The following is a 25564-nucleotide window of genomic DNA, read 5'->3' as shown; positions in this document are numbered from 1 at the left end:
CCAAGGTGAAAGAATTTTAATTATAAGATTTCCCCAACATCTCAAAATACAAAAACATTTCAAGGTGCACATGAATGTTGTTGCATTTTCACAAATTGCTGAGTTTACATGTGGAATTCTGCATCAGAAACAAACTTTAATTTTCATGTACTGTAACAGGTGATTTCACAAAGTACAGTGTATCTTAAGGGAAAAGGAAAACAAAGAAAGGAGACAACAGATATAAACAACAGCTTTAGGTTAGCTGTGAATGTTAACTCTTGAAAACAAATCTTAAAAATCTGTAAACAGGTCTGCATAAGCTATTCATTAATCTGAAAAAAACATTCAACATTTAAGTAAGCAGTACAGCACTTTAATTATTTTTGATATTTTACTTTTCAGAATGCCAACTCTGACAATTTTATTTTTATCTAAAAAAAAAAAAAAGAAATCAGTAGAAAGAAGTCAAAACAATCAAAATGTGACACCTAGAGGCCAGAACCTGCCTATCCACCAAAAGGTTCTGATCTTTTTTTTTTTTTTTTTTTTGCCAAAGTGAAACACAAGCCTCTATTAAGGAGTGGTTGGATTGCTAATACAAGCAGGTATGCGAGAACAGGGCATCTCTGTGTAGTTTGGGAGTAAGAACAGGGCTCTTTGAACAGGAAACCGAAAAGAGGCCAACAGCAGTGTGAGCGTCAGTGTTGTGTCGTCACTCAATGGGTCGCTTTTCACTGTGTTTCTTTGTAAACTCCTCTGCATTCTTCATGAATTTTGCACGGTCTTTACTGTACTCCTCTGCCAGGTCGGCCCTCAGCGGATGCTCCGGCTGGGGGCTGTTCACCAGACTGATGAGATTGTGAATCACTGGAGGAGAGAGGGAACAAGAATATTTATGCACAAAAGTCTCTGTTTTCATGTGGAACTTAAGAAATAATAATTTCAGGTACCACAAACCTGCACTTTTCTTGCCTTTTGACACAAAAAAGGTTAGAATCATTAAGATTTCTGTCATTCAGTGGGGAGGAAGTATACTAATAACTCAAAACCAACTAAATTCATATATTAACGTGGGCGTCAGGCAGGACCAGAGCAACAGGTGCAGCCACAATTAATGATCCAGACGTAACCTTTAATAATGGAAACTCTGGGGAGGATGCCCCGGATGCTGAGTTAGTAACTTGCATTAAAGGGTCTACAGATAGAGAGGGAGAGGAGGAGAGAGGTGTTAGTCCCCCGGCAGTCTAAGCCTATAGCAGCATAAGTTAGGGCTTGGCTCAAGGCAAGCCTGAGCCAGCCCTAACTATAAGCTTTATCAGAGAGGAAAGTCTTTAGCCTGCTCTTAAATGTGGAGAAGGTGTCTGCCTCCCGAACACAAACTTGGAGCAGGTTCCAGAGCGGAGGAGCCTGATAGCTGAAGACTCTGATTATACTTTTGGAGACTTTAGGAACCACAAGTAACCTTAAAGATAAGCTGGAGCCTGACTATTAATGGCTTTGTCGGTCAGGAGAAGGATTTTAAATTATATTCTGAATTTTACTGGGAGCCAGTGAAGAGCAGCCAATACAGGAGTAACATGATCGTGTTTCTTAGTTCTTGTCAATACACGTGCTGCAGCTTTTTGGATTAACTGAAGAGTCTTAAGGGATTTTTTGGGGCAACCTGATAAGGCGTTGCAGTAAACCAGCCTTGAAGTAACAAATGCATGGACTAGTTTTTCTGCATCATTTTGAGACAGGAGGTGCATTATTTTTGCAAAGTTATGTAGATGAAAGAAGGCAGTCATTGAAATGTGTTTTAGGTGGGAGTTAAAAGACAGATCCTGATCAAAGCGAACGATGGTGCAGGAGGCCAAGTTAATGCCATCCAGAGTTATTGTGTCTTTAGAAAATGTGTTTCGGAGGTGTTTGGGGCCAAGTATAATAACTTTGTCTGTGTTCAACATCAAAAGGCTGCAGGACATCCAAGTGTTTATGTCCTAAGGCTTGCTTGAAGTTTGGCTAATTGATTGGTTTCATCTGGCGGTGAATAGAATAGGTTGGTAAGTGTCGTCTTTTCCTGGTTTAAAAGGCTGCACTACAGTAAAGTGTAGTTACCATACTGTTCTATTACTAGCCTTTTAAAAAAACATATATATGATATTTGATTCTCTCTGTATCACCCAGCACTTTGCTAATTAATCTTCTTGTTAGTTCACTTGTTAGTTTGTGTTTAATCTTAATTTGTAAAAAGTATATTACCAATATTAGCCTCTGACATATAGTGCAGTAGAGATAGAAAGTAAGATATTTGTTGGTGATGAGCCAGCAAAATGTCTGGCTTTCATTTTCTATTCAGTTGAAGATATTTTGATTTTATGTGTACTATAGAGGGTTCCTCTGTTAATTCATGAAATCATGCTGAAAGAAAACTGAGGCTAAAGATACATGCAGGCAAAAAGTCCAAATCAAAGAAACATCATTATTCTTGGACTTCAGTGTAGAGCTAGTTTGTACATTCTTGGTTCTAACATAACTCCTTTCGGCTGCTCAGTTTACATACTGGTTCTTTTCAGTTTTAACGTAACGAGAGAAAAGATTAATGAGCTTCTTTGAAATGTGCACATCCATGCACGAGCCTCACCCTGATCAGTTTTTGTGGCTGGCTTCCAGTTCTCGACACTGATGATAGGCAGGCAGACCTGACCCTTCTCATCAATGTTGGGGTGGTAGATTTTTGTCTTGAAGGTGATCTTGGGTGGCTTGAAGGGGTACTCCGCGGGAAAGATGAGCTCAATCCGAAATGCTCCTTTGTCATATGGAGGACAATCCTTGGAGAAAACAAGAGAAAAAACTTTAATGACAGAACAACAAGAGCAACACAAGTTATTTTAGCACCAAGTCAATACTCACAGGAATAAGGAGCCCTTGCCAGTTCAAAAGATTTGATTCATCCACTTGAATGTTGCGGAAATGCTTCGCCCCATATTTGCGGATTTCGTCAAGCTCCTGAAACAAAACAATCGATTTAAAATCATGAGATTACTGGGACCTCACTGACTCATAGGGAATATGCACGTATAAATGCACTCAGTGACCCTTTATTAGGTACACCTGCACAATCTAATGCAACTTCAGTAAAGTCTGCTTCCATGATGCCTATACGTTTTAGATCTGCGACGATTAGTTGACCAATTGTTTGTCGGTTAACAGAAAAATAATCGCCAATTATTTTAACCAAGGACGCCATTAATTCTTAACTCACTCGGTCTCACAATTGCAATTAATCCAAAACTCAGCAGCCATATTACTAACTAAATCTAGGTCTGGCTCCAGATTACATTAAAGAATCTTTAACCCCTTACATCCAAGCCAGGCCCCTAAAATCAGCTGATCAAAACAGTTTAGCTCTTCTCCCAACCCGACTGAAAACCAAGAGTTTGTTCTTTTATTGGCATTGTTTATGCATGCTTTGTTTGTGCTACTTGATATACGTGTTCTCATGTTGATAATTATTGCAACAGGAGTTTATACATTGGGTTCTAATTTGTATTCAGCTTTTTCTGTAAATATTTGAACCTGGAAAGAACATCGTGTGTAAGCTTGAAAAGTGCTATATATATATATATATATATATATATATATATATATATATATATATATATATATATACAATTATTATTAAAAGTATTTCTACACTGTAGTATTCTTACGTTTACTTTAGTAATGATCTGAATACTACTTCCACCCCAGGTAAAAGCAGATCTTTTATAAAAAGAGAGAATAAGCAGGGAGTAAATCTGTGTTGAACTTCCCGTCAGCAGACACTTCAATGTCATTTACCTCAATTGTAAAAGTGGATAATCAGGGGAATTCAGGAAGTGGTAACAAGACACGTCAATCATACGGAAATAACACAAAGGCGTATTAGTCACACAACCAAATCAAAACCAAAAATACTGATGTATCACACTAAAAGTGTAAGTAAGAGACTGCAGGGACTGATCAGCCAAACAGACAGGCCATTACACTCAGGTCAAATACGTTTTTGAAAGAGATTTAAACAAAATCTACTTAAAATAGGTCTAATAATGTCAAAGATTTTAATTTAATGTCTGTTAAGTCGTGTTAATAATGTAACACAATGGTGATTGACCCTTTGGCCTACTGATCAATGCTCTGTCATTATAGATGAGGTTTTTGGATTGTGTATTTTGCATTTAGGTTGTTATAATTTAACTCCTTTATATTCTGTTGGGTAGTTTAATCTACAGCAACGCATCATATTCTATAAGATCATTATGTTTTTCTGTCCTGTGAGAAGCACGTATCTCGGAAAAGTCAACTTTTCATGAGCCCATAAAAACAAACCTGTATTCAGCTTTGTGACGATGCATTTTCCAGCCGATTTAAGAGGGTTTGTAAATATTTTGTTTATCTTAGGAAGTAGGGGAATTTTCTCAACCCATAAACAAATGAGTCATCCTTCAGTTTATCGGAAACATTAAAAATTAAAACACACAACCAGGGATTGAGTAGACACGACCCACTTGGACATGAGTGGAATGGAAAATTATCATTTAAGTAACTAAAGCTGTCAGAAAAATGTAGTAGGAGTAAAAAGTTCAATATCTGCCTTTGAGATGTAGTGAATTAGAGGTATAAAGTTGCATAAAATGGAAAATTATCAAATAGTATCTCGAATTTATCCTGAACTACAGTAGCTACTTGAGTAAATGTACCTAGTTACATTCCACCATTGTTTAAAAAAACAACCAGATTTTATAATTTACACGACATTATTGACTGTAATCTGGTCTAATTTCACAATATGATTATTTTCTGTAGGATATATCGCCCAGTGGAGGTCTGACGTCAGGTCCCAACCCCAAAGTCTCCATGTTTTCTCTACAGCCTTCAGACAGTGACAGCGCGTAAAACAAGCCGCCTCACTTCTCACCGTGAAGCGGTTGGATAAACTCCCCCATTCAAATATATTTTAAAAACATGTTGTACGACTTAACGCTTTATCGGACACGTTTTGTTTTTTAAGTGCTGTGTCACAGCGCGCCGGCGTCTCAAACTAACTAACTAGTTACCTCTCAGTCACCGTCTATCGGACGTCATTATCCTTTCATTTTGTCGGACAGATAAACGCTAAACTGTTACGTTAGCGGCATTTTCTCTTTATCGACGGGGCTGTAGTTACACGCATAAAGCCGAAACAAGTTAGTTAAACCCTCACAAAGTGGCGTAAATTCAATAATTCTTGATTTTTTTGTTTACCTTTGTTAGTCTCCTATGCATTGTGGTACCGATGTTGTCTTCTTCTCCTTCTTTCTGTTTCTTTCCGTTCCTGCTCGACTTCTTTTGATTTTTGTTTTAAGTGGCTCACTCCCGGCGGCCTGGTGAATTACCGCCACCTAGTGGCCTGGAGTGCAAAGGTTTCACTCATACAGGGGGAGATGAGTTTCTTAATTTGCACAGATTGAAATACCACCACCACAATGTATTGTCATGTTACTTTTATATACCTATACTTACTCTTCAACTACCGGTTTACATCAATGAAGTGCTCATATAAGGCGAACTGTGTTTAAATCAAGGATGGACGGAGAATATTTCCCCAATGTTGTTGGCCTGCACAGAGAGTTCTCCATTGTTTTTGTTTGTTTACATTCTTCCTGTTACAAATTTTAATATGCAATTTAGGAATGCACCCCTACTGTTTTTGTTCTATTCTATTTTGTCATGTTTTTCGTGGGTAGCATAATGGACTAAGCTGCAATTGCATTTCGTTATGCAACCCTGTGTTGCAGAATGACAATAAAGGATCCTTGATCCTTGAATATTAGAAAAAAAAATCACTGCTGAGAAATTGTTTCAAAAGGCTCCTTTTAAAATCAGTTGCCTCATCCCCACCCACCTTAACCTTAACCTTTACTTCTGCAGACATAGCAGCCTCGTTCTGCTTGCGTGAGTGGAAATCCCTTTATTCAAGGAACTGAAGGAGAATAATAACTCCTCTGTTGGCTGGATAAAGTTTTTCTTCTCTTCGTTCTTCCCTTTTTTTGCTTTGGCTTTCTCCTTAGATAAAATGTGACACTTTCTGCTCACTCTGTCAGAATCTGTCTATGTGGGCTAGCCTATAATCAAATAAACTGTAACTTTCCTAAAATAATAATAATTTTCAGATTACATTAATTACAAAACTAAATTATTTTGCTACGATGTTTTTTTCACAGTAGTTATTATTGGTTCCCTAGTCGGTAGTCCTTATATGTTGAATTGTTAGGATGAGTTAAGGGTTGCAAATGGTCATTCACACATTTCTAGAAAATATATAATTGAAAATGAAAGCCTATGTCTCTAATAATAGCAGAAATATTTAATTGAAACTAGTTGGCTCAACTACTATAATATGTGTTTAAAAAATAATATAGCTGCCTTAAAGAAGTAAATTACCACCATTTATCTGAACTATAATCCCGAGTAATTGCAGTTTTGTATACAGAGAAATTACATGGCAGTCTGGTTTCCCAACACTGTGGCTGAGCAGATCCTGTGACCTCCCGACAGTCTGTTCAAGATGGCCGCTTGAGTGGGGAATTTATACATCTCCAATAAAACTAATCCAACAGCTAGCTTCCCACTCAACTTTATCTGCCTTATTAGAGAATGTCAAGACGATACGGGCGACGTTTTTTCCTATTTTAAAACGGAATATGAGAATAATTGTTGTGGACGACGTCGGAGTTATGGAATAAAACAGTGCTGGTAAGGAATTCAGAAAACAAAATCAGGTTAACACACAGCAAGCTAGCTACATTAGCCAGCTAACGCTTACAATTATAATAACTAACAGGCTAACTTTAGCTAACGTTACACCTGCTTTAATCACGTTAATTCCAGGTGACAAACAACAGGCTGTCTATTAAAGTCATAAACAGCTAGCTACAGACAGCTCTATAATTAACACTCAAGCTAAGTGTTAAGTGTGTTTTTTTTGGTGAAATGTTAGTTGCTAATGTTACCTGCTAACGTCAACGGTTTTATATATATCGTTAGCTATTTTGGTTAGTTAGCCTGTTTGCTAATCCTGTAGCTAAAGGTGTTACATGGTACAGAGTAGAAAACTATTCGCCTTTATGATGGCGATGTCATCCAAGCTGCCTTTTTTTGTGTGGTATATATGTCGTTGAGAAGTTGTACAGTTAACGTCAAGCTCTTTAAATGACAGTAAATACATGTTTCATATTAATAATCTATAGCTTGACACCGGTTGCCATCGATGTTACAAAACAGGGATGTTAGCAGTATTGCATCTGTAAACATCTCTACCAGGTTACCAGTAGTGGAAGAAGTATTCAGATCCTTTACTAAAATAAGTACATACGTACATTCACTGTAAAAATACATAATAAGGATTATCAGCATTATGTATGTAAAAACTGTAATCTGTAACGTAACTAAACCTGTATGTACCAAATGTAGTGGAGTAAAAAGTACAATATTTGTCTCTGATATGTTGTGGAGTAGAAGTTTAGCGTTGCATAAAATGGAAATACTCAATTAAAGTAAAAGCTACTTGAGTAAATGTAGTTAGTCCACCACTGCAGGTTACACTGGATGTTGTTACTTCTTAGCAGCCGTAACCAGGAGTGTAAAGTACATTTACTCAGGTACTGAACTTAAAATACAAAATTGAAGTACTCGTACTTTACTTATAAATATTGTACATTTTACGCCACTACTAAACTAACCAACAGCTATAAAGTAGTTGAAATTAGCTCCACGCCAACCAGCTGTGATATTAAAATACTTCATCAGTAATAATGATATTCCAATAATATGATACATATGATAATATATTACTCTCAAAGGTGTGTGTGTGTGTGTGTGTGTGTGTGTGTGTGTATACTTTCACTTTTGATACTTTAGGTATAATGTTTCGGATAATACTTTTGGACGTTTTGCACAGTGGTATTGTACTTTTACTTAAGTAAAATAGTATTTATTTCCCTACTGACCATAACATAGTTTCCCCTCCCAAGAAAGACACCAGGTGATGGTAGTTACATTTTAATGAAAGTTGGAGAAATATGAATAATCAATTCATGATTTTTAATTGTCAGACTGTTTTTAAAAACTGGCTACTCAAGTCTATGGAAGTGCATATTGTACAGTGATGATTAATCGTAAGATGTGTATTTAGTTCGACTGGCTTCCTTGTTCCCGTCTATATTTAGCCTACATGTGTGACACAGCAATACAAATACGTGAAGTAGGAAACAAGTTGTTTGCGACACTAACCAACTTTGTAGGCTCTAGTGTCCGTTGTGTTGTGGACTCACTACAGCCAGCTGTCTCTTTATAAACACGGTTTTAGAGTCTATATCAGTGGATTTCTGTGAAAAAGTCTTTAGTATTTTTCTACTGAAGCATGCAGTAATACAGAGTTTGAAGAAAGTTGTCACAAGCAGTTGTTAGAGTTGTTTTAATTACAATAATTGCAGGAAAAGAAAGACTCAAATCATCTGGTCAAAATGCATATTACATTGTTGGTCTGATTTGTTTTAGCAGGATCATCTAGAAGTCAAGTAAACTACCAAATATATACTATGTAAAATATTTATTAAAAGGTTATTTTTAAGGAAACTGCTTGTTATTTTTGGAGAAGGTGACTCCTTTGATCAAGCAGCTGATTATTTAGAAAATATGTGATGTTTGCCTTCAGTTTTAAGTTATTTTTAAACATGCTAGAGATTTGCTTTTCTAAATTTATTACCCATTTTCTTTCAAAGTAATATTAACCTATTCCTAGGATTCCATTTCCTCGAATCCTGTTAAAAACAAGGTGTGTCAGTTCAATATTTACCTTTTTTTAAAGCCGTTAAAATGTATTTGATCTATGGACCAAAGAGCTTAACTCACACGTAGGAGAATTTTGCTTTTCCCCTTTACCTCCTCCTGTGGGGTGATCAGTATCAGGCAGACTCTTGTGTTTATTATTGATTGTGCAATTCAAGCTGTACTTTGTGGGAGTGACTGTATTGTGGAGCTGCACTTCCTGAGACTGGAAGTGCCATGGGTGTTGTTGTGCTAGCAGTGTTTGTTGTTATTGCATGCAGTTAGCTGTCTGACTGTGCATCAGGTTGAGATTCTGCGGTGCCACAATAGCATATTTTCGTTAGGCCGACACATCTAGATTGTTTTGGTGTGAGTTGCCCAGTGTTGGAGATATCTGCCGTAGCGCTGTCTGCCTTCTCTCGAATTTAATGCAGCTAGATGTCACACGGCTTGTGGTGCCTTGAGGAGTGCCAAAATACATTTGAAAAACTCAACAGAAATCATCACTCGGTTACTCATGACAATCCACGGACCTTGTTGTGAGCCTCATGTCCATTAGTAGATGCACGCTTCTTTGTGCGTGTTAATACGGTTGGCTGGTGTAGTTCGGTAAGAACAATTCAATTTCCTACATGTAACTGCTCACAACAACGTCTCCAGATTATCTTTAGTAACCAGGTTGTGATGTCTAGAAAGAGACATTGCTGTTAAGTTTTTTTTGTGCCTTCTAGTTCCATTATATTGGAGAGAATGCAGACATCTCTACGGCCGATATCTCTAACACTTGGCTACTCACACCAAAACAATCTAGAGTGATAGCTCTACAGGTAAGAGGGAAAAATACATATTTTTGATTTTGGGGTGAAATGTCCTTTAATGTTCCTTGTGATGTTGCACTGAAGTTGAGATCAGGACATTTGAAACTATTTTTTTTACGTTTTTTTCCTGTCATTGAGCAACAAAAACACTTATAAATATTTCCATCTGGCAAAAGTCCATCCTCAGTCGTGCTGCGGGCCATCTCAGATTAGACCATGTGACTCCTGTGCAACATGGAGAGGGAAGATCATGACATCGCCCTCAAGTGCTAGTGATCAAGCCAGGGAATCAATAGAAAGTGTTTGTAGATTATACAGAATCAAATGAGACTGTTGAAAACTAATACACTTTAATAATGAAAGTATAAACAGTTGTTTACACAGAAGAATTGAATTCATCAGTTGGTGTTGGCAGTAATCACCGTCACTCACATGTTGACTGATCACATGATGTAACATAATATGTTTGCTGTGAAACTGTGTCTGTGTAATCATTTTGATGCAGATTGAAACGTACTTATACCTGAGATGTTGTGTTTTTCCATCCCTGTATTCTTGTCAGATTTTGAATTACACTTATAATTTAGAATTACAAATTAGATTAAGGAGAAGTATTTTCACTACTACCCAAAAAGCAACAGTAAAATACTTTCCAGTGTTTCAACAAGTCTTCTTTATCCCTTTAGGAATTAGAGGGGTTTCAAGGCCCTTTTCTTTCAGCCCAGCATGGACAGCTTCTTCAAGGCAGCTGTATGTGATCTGGACAAACTGCTCGATGACTTTGAACTCAACACTGGTAAGATACGATATCAGGCTGCAACTGATGGTTTCTTTTCATTTTTGATTAATCTGCCTGTTGTTTTTCTCCATTAATCGTTTGATTCTGTTAAATGCCGAAACAGAAGGAGAAAGCCCAAGTTGACATTTTCAAATCTCTGGATTTGTCTCACCAACAGTTGAAAAACTAAAGATATTGAATTTACAATTATACCGAAACAGAGAAAAGTATCAAATCCTCATTTTAGAGCTGCGAATGTTTTATTTTTAGAGAAGTTGGGAATGTTTTTATTTGATTTATTAATTTACACCGTTTTTTTGTTGCTCTAAAATTGCACAGAAATACAAATACAGCTTAAAACTAAGACAACGAAGCTGGACAAAGGTCAAATATTAACATTTGTCTACTATCTACACATCTAAATTTATACAATAAAGAATATATAAACACAACAATGACATTTGTAAACAGTAGTACAATGGTGCAAATGGTGATATATATATATGTGTACATATTGCCGTAATATCTGATCCAATGTGTCAATTTAAATGATGTTAATCTTTTAATTGTACCACTTAATATCAGTATATAGTATAGTAAAGGTATGCACAATGTATTGTTTTTCTTATCATCATTACTATGTCAACCTTTCGAAGTTAGTTGAAAGAGAATCATTAGAAAACTGCACTTTAAAATGGAACTTCATTCTTTTATTTTATAGGTGCCTTTTTTTGTTCAATTCAATGTTTTTAATTTAATTTGTTCATTATGTTGGTAATAATTTGTTTTAATTCGTAGTATACTGAAATCAGCAGAAAGGCCAAACTTAACACTTTTAATATCTGTTAATTTATCCCAAGTAATATTGTTATCGCGATATTCACAATCTTTAAAACATTTTTTAACTGTATCTGAGTTTAACATGTTTTGTTTTTTTGTTTTTGTTTTATTACAGAGGAACTTGAATGCAAATCTGTTTTCCTGAAGCCTTCTGTGTACCCCTTCTCCTCACTGGGCTCTCAGTGTTTATCCTCCGAGGCGTCCACTGTCCCACCAAACCTCCCTGACCTTAACTCTCTTCATTATGGTTCTGCCACCAGCTGTCCTGACCGCTCCAGCAGTCAAAACCTCAGCGCTGATGACAGAGAAGACAAAGGTCAGCCTCTCACAGGAGTGGACCTTCTCTCCTCTGTGGATCACAGGCCAGGTAAAAGCTCTGTGCCTCCCTTGCCCGGATAGAGCTCTGAAGCCAGTGTGTGACCTTGTGAATGACACATCCTCAGCCATCCTGGTCAGGGCCAACAGCCACGATGCTTTCAGTGAGCTGGACATGGTGGAAAAGCAAATGGAGGAGGAGGAGACGCTGCTTGTAGACTTTGACAGCCCTGTGGTACATGAAGAACAAGGAGGGCCAAGCCAAAGTGCCGATTGTGGAGACGCCACGGAAGAGAAACAAGCCTCTGCAGGGAAGGACGAGCTGCTGGGTTTAGATTCCCACGAGCAGCAAAGCGGTGAATACTCTGCCTCGCTCAGTCTGCTGGACGTAATTCTTCCTGCTGCAGTGGAGAGGAACTGTGAGTCCACAGATGATTCACCAAGGCCCACTGAGTCAGCTGAGGAAGAGGAGAGGCTCTGTGAGGAGGTGGCGTTCACAAACCAAGTGGTGGATAACACCTTAGACCACTGTGAATCGGAGCCCGCTCTGCCTGTTGATAGCATTAAAGAACCAACAACAACCTCAGTGAATGAAGAGGAGGATTCACAAGAAGCCTCGGATAAAGGTGAGTCTCAGTCAGAGGCTTCGGATAGCGAACCAGTGGGCTTATCATGCCTGCCCTTAGCTGTGTCCATGTGTGGAGCTTTAGTGAACATAAGGACCACAGAAGAAGAGTCAGGGCAGGCTCCAGAGCAGTGTGATGAGGCAGCTGACGTCTCTGAGAGCACAGAGGCAGACTCCCTGTCAGCCTTGGAAGCCAGAGAGCACAGGTCCCATTTAGAGGAACGTTTTGACTCGTCTGTGTCCCAGCAGGTTGTAGAGGGCAGGGTGTCACCAGAGGGGCAGCATCTTTCTCTTGAACCTGCTCCTCCTGCTGTCCCCTCTGCAGACCTCGACTCCTGCGACCGCTCAGAACCCAGCCCAGTCGATCCTCCCGAGTTTGGCTTTGAATACCTGCCTGAGAGTGACCAGGCCGAGCTGCTGGTTACAGACGAGGAGTTGGATGCATTCCTGCAGGCACACGCAGAAGCAGAGCAAGGTAGAGGTGTCTCTTATTGCAGCAGCTCTGGAGATTTCACTCAACCTGAGAGTCTCTCCGAGTCAAACAGAGATTTGGACGGCAGGCTTGTGGGAGAGGAGCTAAAGAGCTGTGGTCTTGAAAGACGGGATGATCTAGAGGGTCTGGCTTCTCCAGAGAGCGACAGAACAATGTGTGTGTCTGCAGAGGGCAGTTTTAACCCCGGTGCTCCATCACAGGACTCTTGCAGACCTTGCCAAGAAGAGCCAGAACTCTCCTCTGGGGTAAGCAACTCTTTGACCAGCAACACTTTCCAGTCCCAGCACAGCAGTAGCCCCGATCAGCAGCCCTCCTATGGAGGTGCAAGACCTAAACAGCTACACTGCCAAACTGCTAGATCTCCACCAGCAGGGGAAGAAGGAGAGGAGCAGGCTCAGACACTCTGTGGTTCTACAACAGATCCGAGTACAACAGAGGATGAAGAGAGTTCACCCACAAGTCTTACAGAGGAGCATTGTAACATTAGAGATTTGAGCCCTATGTATGCCTCTCAGGAGCATCAGGATTACAGTGTGGGGTATGATGAACTCTCAGAGCCCCCACCTTACCCGGGGGAGTCACCCACAGATGGTGCCAGGTCGGTGAACTGGAAGAGAGAGGGAGTGGAGGAGCTGGGGAGCAGACAGCCTGCCTGGGTGCCAGACTCTGAAGCTCCCAACTGTATGAACTGCTACCAGAGGTTCACTTTCACCAAGAGGCGGCATCACTGTCGAGCCTGTGGCAAGGTATGTTAGTCAGCTTAGACACTTCATTGTATTCATTATATTTACAGCAAGTTTCATATAACACTTCTGGCCAACTGTAAATACAATAATAACGGTTAAGGATCTGGTGTTAAGAGCCTTCATGTTGTCTATAAATAACATTTACCAAATATTTTCTTATGTGTCTAATTAACTTAATATATGTGTTTTTTTATTTTACATCATTTTTGTTTCTGCAAATTAGATGCATTTTCGACAGTGATATCAACCGTGAAGTGAAAGTTATAATGAAGCGTGCGTGTTTCGGAAATAGTTAAATAAAACGGATTACGTCCCATCACCAAATATAGCACAGTGGATTCACGGACGCACAGAGCATGAGTCAGCAGTTCTTTTTTCGGCTCCTCTATAGAGCTCTACTGAGCCGTGGATTCCTAAAGATGGAGCTAAGTCCTTTTTTAAAAGGCCAGTGATTAAAACAGAGTTAGAGAGGACTGTTATTGTTCACGTGCTGCTGCTTAAGGGACTACATAATCACACATAGTTAGATCTGCAGTGAGTTGTTGTATAGTTACTCTTATATGCAAGTTGCCTTGTAGCATATCTCTTTTGTCTTCTCTCCTTTGTGGCAGGTTTACTGTGCGGTGTGCTGCAACAGGAAGTGTAAGCTGAAGTACATGGAGAAAGAGGCTCGCGTGTGTGTCGTCTGCTTCGATACCATACACAGAGGTAAGTCCCTAGTTTTGCCTGATCAGAGATTCACTTCCACGTCTCTAAGAAAGAAGATCTGTTGATTGTTGACAGAAATGCAGACTCATTCAGGAGTCGTTTGATGGCTGAGGATAATTTAAAGAAACAGTAGAGATGATTTATTTGTTTTGAGTTATTGTCAAATCTCTGGAATGGAATGAAGCTGTTGTTTATGTTGTAATTATTGATGAATGTGCTCCTGGAGGGAGACGTACTGTGGCATTATAAGACTGTGGTTTTTAAAGGGCCTTTTGGAAAACTTTTTTTCTAATATAGTGATTTAAATTGTATTATTTATGCTAAAAACCTATGCAACAGGTTCTTTGCCTGTAGACAAAGAGCATGTTCCAGCAAGTGCTTTTGTTTCCTGACAGAGGATTAACTCGGTGTGTAAATGCAAATGATGAATGAGTGGAAGATCAGGTAGAAATAGCAGTGTGCCATAATCCCTTCAGTAGGTGATAATATGTCTATGTTGTGTTTCTGTCCTCAAGTGACCTAAATAATCTGCTAATGCAGCTTCTGTACGGGTATATTTCAGTATGTTCACCCCCCCTCACAGGAACAGGCTAAACCTACGAGTCATCTTTAAATAGACTGAATTCACAAGTCGGCATTAAAACTTAATAACATCACAGTAACACTTTCATTATGCAGCTGATGAATATTTAAGCCACAGAGCACAAAAAAAGTGGCTCAGGTGCTTTCCTTTCACTTTTGTCTGAACATCAATTCAAAATGCAAACATTCAAATCCAGAATTGTGTCATTCATGAACATAAACTCAAGTTTGTGTCTTGATTTAGAAAGTGTGAATCAAGTGTTTCTGCTTCTGTGGTTTACTTGTCTGGTTTGATAATAAAAGGCATGAAGGCACCTTTCTATAGTTAACGACTGCAGCATGGACATGGAGGGAGAGAGAGAGACGGGGAGGGGGAGGGGGAAGATGGATGGAGAGGGCAGCAGAGAGGGAGGAGAGTTATAGCAGGACACTGGCGTTTGTCCTTGATTGTGTGTGCTACAGGACCCGCCTAACGCAGTAGACATGTGATGCTCGCACATGGCGTCTAAATTAAGAAGAAAGAGGTGATCCACTTTTGTGGCTGGTGGATGCTCGAGGGGTGTGACGCGATCCCTCTCTCCTCTCCGTCACCCCTCTCCTCTCTCTCTCTCTCTCTCTCTCTGTCTCTGTCTCTGTCTCTGTCTCTCTCTCTCTCTCTCTCTCTCTCTCTCTCTCTCTCTCTCTCTCTCTCTCTCTCTCTCTCTCTCTCTCTCTCTCTCTCTCTCTTTCCTTCCCCCCCTTCCTTCCTCCTTTTGCTCTTCATCTCATAACAGTGTGGTGAGCTGCATGTGAGGCTTACTGCACATACAACAGCCTCAAGCTAACAGGCTATCAGGCTAACAACAGACAGAATAAAGCGAGGAGCAGCTTCAGGAAAGCTGTGATGGGAGAGTCTAAAGTCAGACTAAGGAATAGACTTGCAGTGATTTGGTCTGGTTGAGTTTTAGCAGAGGGGATGATGAAGATGAGGTAAGATGCGTCCGACTTCTTAAAAAAAGTAGACTGTTGTTATTGTTTACTGTTTTGCTGGTTTGTTTGAGTGTTTATAATCTGTGGGCGAGGGATATTTGTGTATTTTAGTGCTAAACTTAAAATGGGGTCATTAATGATTACCTACTTGTACTTGAAGTAATTTGCCTAAAGTCCTGCATGACTTTTTTTGTGCGTTGTCATCCTTTCCTTGCAAGATGAAACAACTCTCCTGCTGTGTGACTGACAACAGACTTTTTGTCCAATCACAAGGCTCTGAATAACTGTAATGTCTTTGCCTTGTGGTTATGTTCCTGTGCTTTTGTAAGCCACACTGTAGTTGTCAGTACACAACGGATCGATAAAGATCTATGATGCTTAATCAATATAATGCAGACGAGTGCTACATCAGCATTTTGTCAGAGGGTGCAACCGTAAGGCATTGAGAACGCCTCTCAGTCATAGCCAGCTTTCCTGGAAGCAACAACTCATGTCTGTCCTGTTTGCAATAACCTTCATTCATTCTGCACTACATACTGTGCTGTAGGGGAAGCAGAGCTGTCATTCAAATGTTAAACATGTCGGATTTTATTCGGGATAAGAGTAAAACCACATGAAACAAGCTTTTACAAGTTCCTTTTTAGTGTAAAAATAAATAAATGTAGCTACATGAATGTACTGCAGTATTGTACTGTGTTCCACATAAGCAGTTCCCAAGAACAAATTAGTCATTACAGTAATCACAGGTCGCAGTCACTGCCTTGTGGTCATCGCATCATGACTTTTGCACTGTGTGCACCCTTTCCACTGTTTTTCTGTACCGCTGAATGTCATCTGAGCTAGTAGAGTCATAGTCCTGCTCCAATTCTGCTTCTGAATGGTCAGATGCTGATTACTTGGCACAAAAAGTATAATTTTCATTATCAGTTGCTTCATTTTTCAGAGTTAATAGTATCAGAATCCTCCAATATCAAAGAATAAACTTTTAATTCATAACAATATTCAGACAAGGGAATTAGAATGTGAAAACATATTGAAAATATCCTAAATAATAAGACATAAATAATATAAAACCACACAACCAAAAAGAAAAGTATAGTTTAGATATAAGTACAATCAACAACACTCCTTTTTTCATTCGGCTGAAACCCAAAAGGATAGCACACCGGAGCTGTGGACGATAAATCAATAATATGAAAATGATCGAGGTCAAGTCCATATATCGTACGATAAGTCGATAACGTCATTATAGTGACAGGCCTATCCTTGTGTCCGCGTTGATTTATAGTATAAGTGACACAAAATGAGTCCGAACAGGAAAACAACCGTACCTGCTATTCGGTGTTACTGTGACACAATATGAATTAATGTAATTTGGCTGTTTAAAGATCCTATAAACTTTGACTTTGACTTTAAAAACATAGTTTGATGAAGAGAAGCGGACTTGAGGGCTAAACTGAATAAAATAAAGAAATTAACCAGGGTCTAATATAGTTCTGATTTTTATATATATATATATATATATATATATATATATATATATTATTATATATATAGATATATATATATATATTATTATATAAGGAGGAGAGAGAGATATAGAGATAGAGGAGAGAGGAGAGAGATGAGGAGAGGAAACAGGGAGAGAGGAGAGAGAGAGATGAGAGATAGGTATATATTATATATATATATATATAGTATATATAGATAATATAGATATTGTAGATAATATAATATATACAATATATATTATATATATATATATATATATATATATTGTATATATTATATTAATATATATATATATTGTATATAATATATGCAATATATATATATATATATAGTATATATTATATAATATATATATATATATATATATGTATATATTAATATATATATATATTGTATATATTAATATATATATTTTTATTTTTTTTACTTTTTGGCATTGTTTATTTTTTCAGATTTGTATATTATTGGTAATATGTTTTGTATATATTTGCACTCTTTCCCACTTTGTACTGCAGCTGCTGCACAATAATTTATCTCATGATCCCCAAAGTCTGTTGGGTTCATCGTGAGGGGACCATGAATGTTTGTATGGAAATTCATGACAATCCATCCAATAGTTGTTTTTGAGTTAACAGGAGATCATAATAAGTTAATTACCTTAAAATGTGTGCTAAAATTAACCCACCTTGATGACATCATTCTCCTTGTAGCCCAGGCCCTGGAGCGGATGATGAGTCCTGCAGGTCCTAGTCCAAACCCCAACGTCCCCTCTGAGTACTGCAGCACCATCCCCCCTCTGCAGCAGGCTCGAGCCGCTGGCACTCTCAACTCTCCTCCACCGACCGTCATGGTGCCTGTGTCCGTTCTCAAAAACCCAAACAACGACAGTAGGATTACTCTTAAATACTGTACATCATCTGCTCTTTACTGTTAGTGTTGTTTTCCTGAACTGAACCCTTGAAAAGACTGTGTTTTCTGTGTGTCATCAGGTTGTCCTCGGGAACAGAAGCGCGTGTGGTTTGCTGATGGCATCTTGCCCAACGGAGAGGTGGCAGACACAACAAAGCTGTCCGTGACGAGCCGCCGGAGCTCCCAGGAGTTCAGTCCTGTCTCTCCAGACCAAACAACAGTAAGACCGACATACACCATCCACAGTCCAGCTAAAGTGAAGCACTACAATCTTAGTTTCTATGACTTTAGTTGAGTTTTTATCACCTTTTCACCTTGTTTTGAGAGTTTGTTTTTCCCCAGGGGGTTAATAGGCTATTTGTCTACTTCACTGAGCTTTCTACAAATAGATTATAAATATTTAAAGGTACAGAACACAAAACCATGGTGTGAGTAGCCGAGTGTTGGAAATGTCGTCCATAGAGATATATAATATGATGACATTTGAACAGTAATGTCTCTTTCGAGAAGACGTGACCCGGTTAGGCAAGAAAATCCACAGATCTTGTTACGAGCAGTTTCGTAAAGGAACTATTTTCTTTCTACCATATCACCACAAAGAAGGAAGCGTGCATCTGCTCATCACTGAGGCTCGTTGGCGGTGTGGTTCGGTAGAAAGAAAATAGTCCCTACATGAAACTTCTCAGAACAAAGTCTGTGGATTATCCTGAAGAACCGGGTCATGAATTCTGGAAAGAGATGTTGCTGTTCAGTTCAAATGTGTTTTTTTGTGTATGCTACCACAGTGACTGACCCTCTCATTTTTCAGCCTGGGTCAGAGGTTGGAGTCAGTGGCTCCTCCGCCCCCGAAGCTTCGGGGTCTGTGGAGGTGTTTCGACCGCCGGTGTCTGGACCCTGGGACTATGCCTTGCTCTCTGGAATTGGTACTTCCGTGCAGAGAGTTCCCAGTCTGCTGCCAGATAATGAGGATGAGCTCCCTCCTCTGCTCATCACCACTGGAGAGGATGAAGTGGGAGGTGTGTGTTTCTATTTTAGTGTACTTGCATGGTTTCCATTGTTTTATAGCGTGTTGGTCTTATGCCCACGTCGCTTTTATGTAAAAGTCAAATAGCAATTTACCGAGGAGTGACTTGTAATATTCCCATAAAACCTTTAACACGGCCCGAGTCTGAATTGAATACCGTCAGATTAATTTAGAGGCTGCAGCAACACAAGGTTAAACACACACAGAGAGATTAAATGCACGTCTTGTTTGCCTGATTAGGATTGCTGTAAAAATGTATCTCATTCGTATCATCTCTGCTGAAAGGAAATAAATCAGTTTAATGAAGAATGAAACGATGGGAGCCATTTTTATGTTGTTGGGGAGATTCTTCTCATGTCAGATCAGTCCATAGAAATCAAGGTAAAAACCCAGCACTAATCAGTCCAGGCGTCTGCCTCCTTATGTATGAAAACATTCATATCCAGCAAATAGGAATTAAATCAAAGTCCCAACTTAACATCTTTGTCACGTCATTTTGTCAGACTTTATAAAATAAACTGCAGATTTACAGACTCTAAATATAATTTAATTAAAGATACAAGAGAGGGATACAAGTGTCCCTTATTCTCACAATGGTCATTTATAAAGGCATCAATTTAAATGTGCTGTGTTTTATTTTCAGATGTTTTGGTTGAGGAAAGTCCTGCCCCGTGCCAGATTCTGCACTTATTAGAGGAGGGGGGACCCCGACCTCTGACATTTGTTCTGAACGCCAACCTGCTGGTCAATGTCAAACTGGTTACATGTGAGTAGAATATATATCTCAAGGTTTTGGGTGCTTTCAACATACTTAACACACTGCACATGCGGGATATAAATGAGAATCATGGATGTCTTAACATGCTCCCTGTTAATTCTCTGTGTTTTTGTTTTCTCTGTCAGACTCCAGTCGGCAATGCTGGTGTTTTGGCTCTAATGGGCTGCAGGCTCTGGGACAGAGAGAGTTGGTGTTTTTGTTGGAGTGTTTGCCAGAAGAAAAAACTCTTCCAAAAGACCTTTTCACACTCTATCTCAACATTTACCAAGAAGCCCAAAAAGGTAGAAGATGCATCACATGCAGGCCATTTGTTTGTGTTTCCGTTTACATAAAGACTACAGAATGATAATTATCTGCTGTTACAGGGAAGTTTTTGGAGGAGCTGGATAATGTGACGTTTACGAGCAGTTTTCTGGGCAGTAAGGATCACGCTGGGATGCTCTTCTTCTCCCCCACGTGTCAGCCTCTAGATGGCCTCACTCTCCCTCTTCAGCCTTTCCTGTTTGGCCTGCTCGTCCAGAAGCTGGAGGTTCCCTGGGCCAAAGTCTTTCCCCTCAGGCTGCTTCTCCGGCTTGGAGCTCAATACAGCGGTGTGTGGCTTTCTGTACTTACTGTTGTGTTACTGCTATAGTTTAATACAACCATTCAACAACACCCATTTAATACTATTGTGTTGTCAATGTTTTCCTTAATTATTAGAGATGAGACAATTAATCTGAAAATATTTTGATGAATCTTTTAAATCTAAATATGTTTTTTGTTTTCAGTGTATCCCACTACATTGACAAGTGTCCGTTTTCGGGACTCTGTGTATCGAGAGACGGGACACACCATAATGAATTTACTGGCTGTAAGTACTAAAACACAAGCAGATAGCTGCCTTTACTGTCACCAGTCTTACAAAGTATTATCAGAGTTAAAGATCATGTGCTTTAGTTCTTAATCCCACTGAAACCATGAGTTTAGGGGCTGACAACAGCTGTGAGACAGACACAGGGCAGTGGTTAATAAGACAAGAGTAATAATAAATATATATCCCCCAGCCTTAACTAGCAGATGCAGATTGTTGGCCTCTGTGGGCAAACATGAACATATGTTAATTTTAAATACTTTGCAGACATGGTTCAGCATCCCTAAACTGTTAATTATCCACAGGACCTGAGGAACTACCAGTACAGTCTGTCAGTTGTGGAGGGCCTGAGGATCCACATGGAGATGGGCCACAGCTACATCGAGATCCCCAAAAATAGCTTCAATGAGGTAAGAGAGCTGTAAAGGAATACATCGGTCATGTGACACTGTGAGAGACTCTGGAGCCTTGGTTGCAGTCTGTATCAGAATGTACAGAGAAGAGGAAGAGAGGGAAGGAAACAAGGAGAGGAGAGGAGAATCTCCTCCTCACCTTCTCAGTCTGCCTCCCTGTGCCTCTCCGTGTCTCTGATCTTTGTCTTCTCTGCTTTACAGATGCAGAAGGTGGTAAATGCATCCAACGAGCACGTCATCAGCATCGGAGCGAGGTTCAGCTCGGAGGCCGACTCTCACCTGGTGTGTTTCCAGAATGAAGAGGGAAACTATCAGACGCAGGCCAACAGCAAGCCTGGCAAGACCCGAACAGGTGAGAGACATCAGTAATCCTGCCTACTCCTCCGTCAAATCAAAATAAAGAAGACCAGTGAGCAAAAATAACATCACAAACATTCAAATCACGTTCTGGTCTTGATTGTGTTTTATATAAACGGTTCACCCGTCTCTGCTCTGTGCTTTGTTGCAGTGACTGGGGCCAGTTTTGTTGTGTTCAATGGAGCCCTGAAAGCCTCATCTGGGTTCATTGCCAAGTCTAGCATAGTTGAAGGTAAATTACACCAAAATGAGTTTCTATATGCAGGTTTTGTTTTATTCCCGCTAAAAATAGAAGATGGACCCTGTTACCTTTGCTGACCCTAACTGGAATTTGCCTTCTCTGTGTTTCAGATGGGTTGATGGTGCAAATCCCTCCAGAGACCATGGAGTCTCTGCGCACAGCCCTGAGGGAGCAGACAGATTTCCACATACCCTGCGGCAGGAACGACGGCGGGGAGGTCAGAGAAAACGTCACTATCCGCTGGGTCGACTTGAGTTCACCTGTCAACGCAGGGTAACACAAAGTCACACAACTATTTCCTCACTCTTGTGCAATCTGTCCACCACGGCACTACTAACATTTACCACACACTCTCTAATCCAGCTGGTCACATGTGGAGTGGCCGAACGTCTTCTTGAGTTTACATTAGCCAGTACAGGTGTATCGGTGCACAGGGGTCACGCTTCGATTCATACCCAGGTTTAGGAGTCACACATTGAAATGCATGGTCACAATACAACTGAAAAGCAAGTGTTACAATTACGCCTTGGCTGTATTTAAGCATTCAAAGCACCCAAACATGTATGTATTATTGCGCTGCATTGAATAGTAAACACACAACAATATAAACACACATCGTCCTTGTCTTATACACAACTCTCTCTTTTGATTTTATAGCTAAACACACAGATTAGTGACTCACATTCAATTGTGAATTGATCTGTAATGTTTTTACTATAATGCTCCTCTGCAGCATAACCAGCGGGGTGGATGGGAGACCTCTGGATGGAGTCCGCAGTGTAAGGATGCAGCAGGACACCGAGTTTGATTCTGACGGACGCACCATCAGATGCACGGAGGTGAACTTAAACAAACTCATTCTTTGCACCCATTTCATGCACTTGATCAAAGTTTCCAGTGTGAGGTTTAGCAGACAGTCCAGGTGTGTGATTGTCTGATTGTCCCTTCAGGTGTTCTACCAGATCAAGACACCGGACTGCAGCCTCGCGTCGGTGCAGTCGTCATGCAGCGTTTTTCAGAAGGAGATGGCTTTGGCCGCCTGCAGCGCTCTGACTCCTCACCTCGCTGTCCTCGCCTCCAGTGGCATCAACTCGCTCTCTCTTCGCATCTCTACACAGGCTGATATGGTAAGAAAACAAGGCTTGTAACACAGTGAAGTATTTAGAATATCTTCTGCTCAGTTGATAAAGGTGTGGTGAGTATTTCTCCGTGCGTTTGCTCTCAGGTGGAGTACCAGGCGGGCTGCGGCGGCCGGCTCCTCCCTCAGCGCTACATGAACGAGCTGGACAGCGCTCTGATCCCCGTCATCCATGGAGGTAGCGCTAGTGTACCACAGACTGCCATGGACATGGAGTTCATCTTCTACATCACTCACACCATCTAACGCACATGCAGACACACTTCAACAGTATTGAAAAGAATCCACTCGACAGAGAGAGAAGCTGTTGAATGTGGCGGGACATGCGAATGCAACATTTTTGCACAGTCAGACATGCAGCCAGTCGCAGCACGCGTAGACGCCGGCACAACATTCCCACTCTGAGGTCGGGGATGTATTTTTGGAGTAATGTAAACTGACTTTCTGTTAAGGAAGCGTTGTGTGTTTGTGTGTTTTTCGTGCTCACCAAAGCTGCTTTAATACAAGAAGCCAAACACTAAACAAGGATTACGACGACAACATGACCAAATACAACCAAACTATTCAAACCGTTTCTTCTTCTGCTCTGCCTTCCAGGCTCCCTGCTGGCCTCCGTCAGCTCGGAGCACCTCAGTGAATGTTTCCCACAGACGCTCTATCGAAATGTCTCTCATTTGGATGTATTTATTATATTTTAATATGGGCTTATTGAATGAAATGATGGTATTAAAGTATTCAGTACTTTGGAGGCCATACATGTGATCAGATGCTGGCCCCGATCTTAAAAACTAATTTCCTCTCCAGGCTTTCATTTCATATGCTGATTTAAGATGCTACTGCACAGGAACACACTGGGTCTCAGGCAAGAAAACGTTTTTCTCCTAAATTTCGGATTTTATTTTAATTTTTTGTGATTAGAAAATATCACACAGGTGTTGATGTGTTGTCCCGTGTTAACAGACGGAGACCAGCAGAAGAACAATTGTCAAAGCTTATAGTAAAGTGGCCGCCAGGAATTATAAATATTTGAACTAGAAGCTTATTTTAGTTTTTGTAACACATTTAAACTCATGAAATCGTCCAGATGAAGCTAGTATTTCTTTTAATTCTAATTGACGTCCGTGACGCTTAATCACGCTTGTGTTTGTACGACTGTTTCTTGCCTGAGCCCCCCCCCCCCCCCGGTGTGTGTCACTAACGGGTTTGGTGTTCAGATGAAGCTCAGCTCTTCGCCACAGGAGGATGAATGTGGTTCTGTAACTCAAGAGGTAGTCGTCCAATCGAGAGCTTTCTCTTCATTCACAAAGGACTCAGCTAAACAGTGAATGTGACGGGTGACGTTCTCACTGCTCTGCCAACATGCTTCTGCTTACCTTTCATTTTCTAAACATTCTTCCGTTCTGATCAAGCAGCTGTTACTTTATGACCAGCACAGCGTCCTCTTTCACTGAATCACAGTATTTCCAGCTTAAATACCAATGAGTTTTCATTATTTCTAACATTACTATGTCTCCTTCAGTTTTAGAGTCTCAGTTGAACGATCAGATTTTGCACACCTGATGAGATCTCACACCTTTTTTTTTTTTTTTCATCCTTAAGATTTAGCAATTATACATGTACAGACTTTGTGCAAACTTTAAAATGAATTGTTCAACATTGGAGGTGGGGGGGGGGGGGGAATGCTTATTAGCTTTCTTGCCGAGACTAGAAGAGAAGATTGATCTCAATCTTTCAGTTAAATATAAAGTATATCTTAACCCTCTTCTGTCTGTAGCTTCGTATTTAGCGAACCATCATGCGAGTGATCTCGATCTTCTCCTCTAAACTCGACACGAAAGCAAATAAGCAGATTTACCTAAATATTTAACAAATGCTTAAAAAAAGTATTTTACCAAAAAATGAAAAGTATCAGACCGGCGTCATGTTTTGAATTTATTTCATGTATCTTCAAAGCGGCTTTAAGGCACTTTAGAACCATTAAAACAGCAGACGGTGTCATGTGTAGGTTTTTATTCGGGTAATCACGACGAAGGGATGACGTCGCCCCTTTCTCTTCACCAGCTTCTCACCTTTTCCACAAAACGTAAAGCTGGATCTGAACTGCCAATTTCCTCGAACGAGTGCTGTGGTTGATAAATACGCAGACAGGTTTCAACCCTATAAAATGCAACCAAGTTAGCATGTACTGTTTAAAGCAGCTTTGTAGAAGTCAAGTCTCCTTTTTCTCCATGTCTAGGGAACATCTCGTCCTACAGTCTCACTTTTCACTCCAGAGTTTTTGTCCAAATGTATAAAAGATAAACTGTATGCATTTTCTTTTTTTTTTTAAATATTGAAGTTATTTTTTAAAATCATTTGGTATAAAGGTTTTAGCAAACAAAAGAATAAGAGTTCATATTTTTGATAGGACAATAGGCTACATTCATTGTGCAGTTTGTGTAGCAAGATCCTTGAAGCACTGAGAGGAAGAAAAAAGAAGAACACTCGACGGTTAATCTAATATATTATTTTGTCATATGGTGGAAGATTTCTAATCCCGAGATGCAATGCATAAAGAATGTACAGGTAAAGGTGTAAACATCTAAATAAAAGCAGCTTTACACCAGCCGTCTGCTTTCTATAAGTCATGGTAACTCTTTATTTACCTCTTAAGTTGA

The 25564-nt window shown here is 39.9% G+C and overlaps 2 protein-coding genes across 2 annotated transcripts; one reads left to right on the top strand and one right to left on the bottom strand.

The window, feature by feature from the left end:
• Nucleotides 1–113: 113 nt before the first annotated feature.
• Nucleotides 114–5399, bottom strand: ube2l3a (ubiquitin-conjugating enzyme E2L 3a). Its single transcript, XM_029444105.1, has 4 exons — nucleotides 5248–5399; nucleotides 2875–2970; nucleotides 2606–2792; nucleotides 114–849 (listed from the first exon to the last, which is right to left on the bottom strand). Exons 1-4 carry the CDS (start codon nucleotides 5266–5268, stop codon nucleotides 695–697), a joined length of 459 nt encoding a protein of 152 aa, XP_029299965.1. The 5' UTR covers nucleotides 5269–5399; the 3' UTR covers nucleotides 114–694.
• A 4222-nt stretch (nucleotides 5400–9621) lies between these two features.
• On the top strand, nucleotides 9622–25514 carry zfyve16 (zinc finger, FYVE domain containing 16). The gene is given in 19 exon segments (XM_029444104.1): nucleotides 9622–9638; nucleotides 10316–10425; nucleotides 11363–11631; nucleotides 11633–13426; nucleotides 14038–14134; nucleotides 17908–18084; nucleotides 18187–18326; nucleotides 18915–19122; nucleotides 19774–19896; nucleotides 20034–20189; nucleotides 20274–20498; nucleotides 20676–20758; nucleotides 21064–21168; nucleotides 21373–21523; nucleotides 21680–21760; nucleotides 21880–22042; nucleotides 22503–22608; nucleotides 22720–22896; nucleotides 22995–25514. Coding segments are annotated over 18 exon segments (4284 nt in total). The 5' UTR covers nucleotides 9622–9638; nucleotides 10316–10355; the 3' UTR covers nucleotides 23154–25514.
• Nucleotides 25515–25564: the final 50 nt, after the last annotated feature.

This window comes from Cottoperca gobio, chromosome 12 (genome assembly GCF_900634415.1).
Source record: "Cottoperca gobio chromosome 12, fCotGob3.1, whole genome shotgun sequence".
In the NCBI taxonomy this organism is placed as follows: domain Eukaryota; kingdom Metazoa; phylum Chordata; class Actinopteri; order Perciformes; family Bovichtidae; genus Cottoperca; species Cottoperca gobio.
The sequence above is the reverse complement of the archived record's forward strand: the minus strand, read 5'-3'. Positions and strand labels throughout refer to the sequence as shown.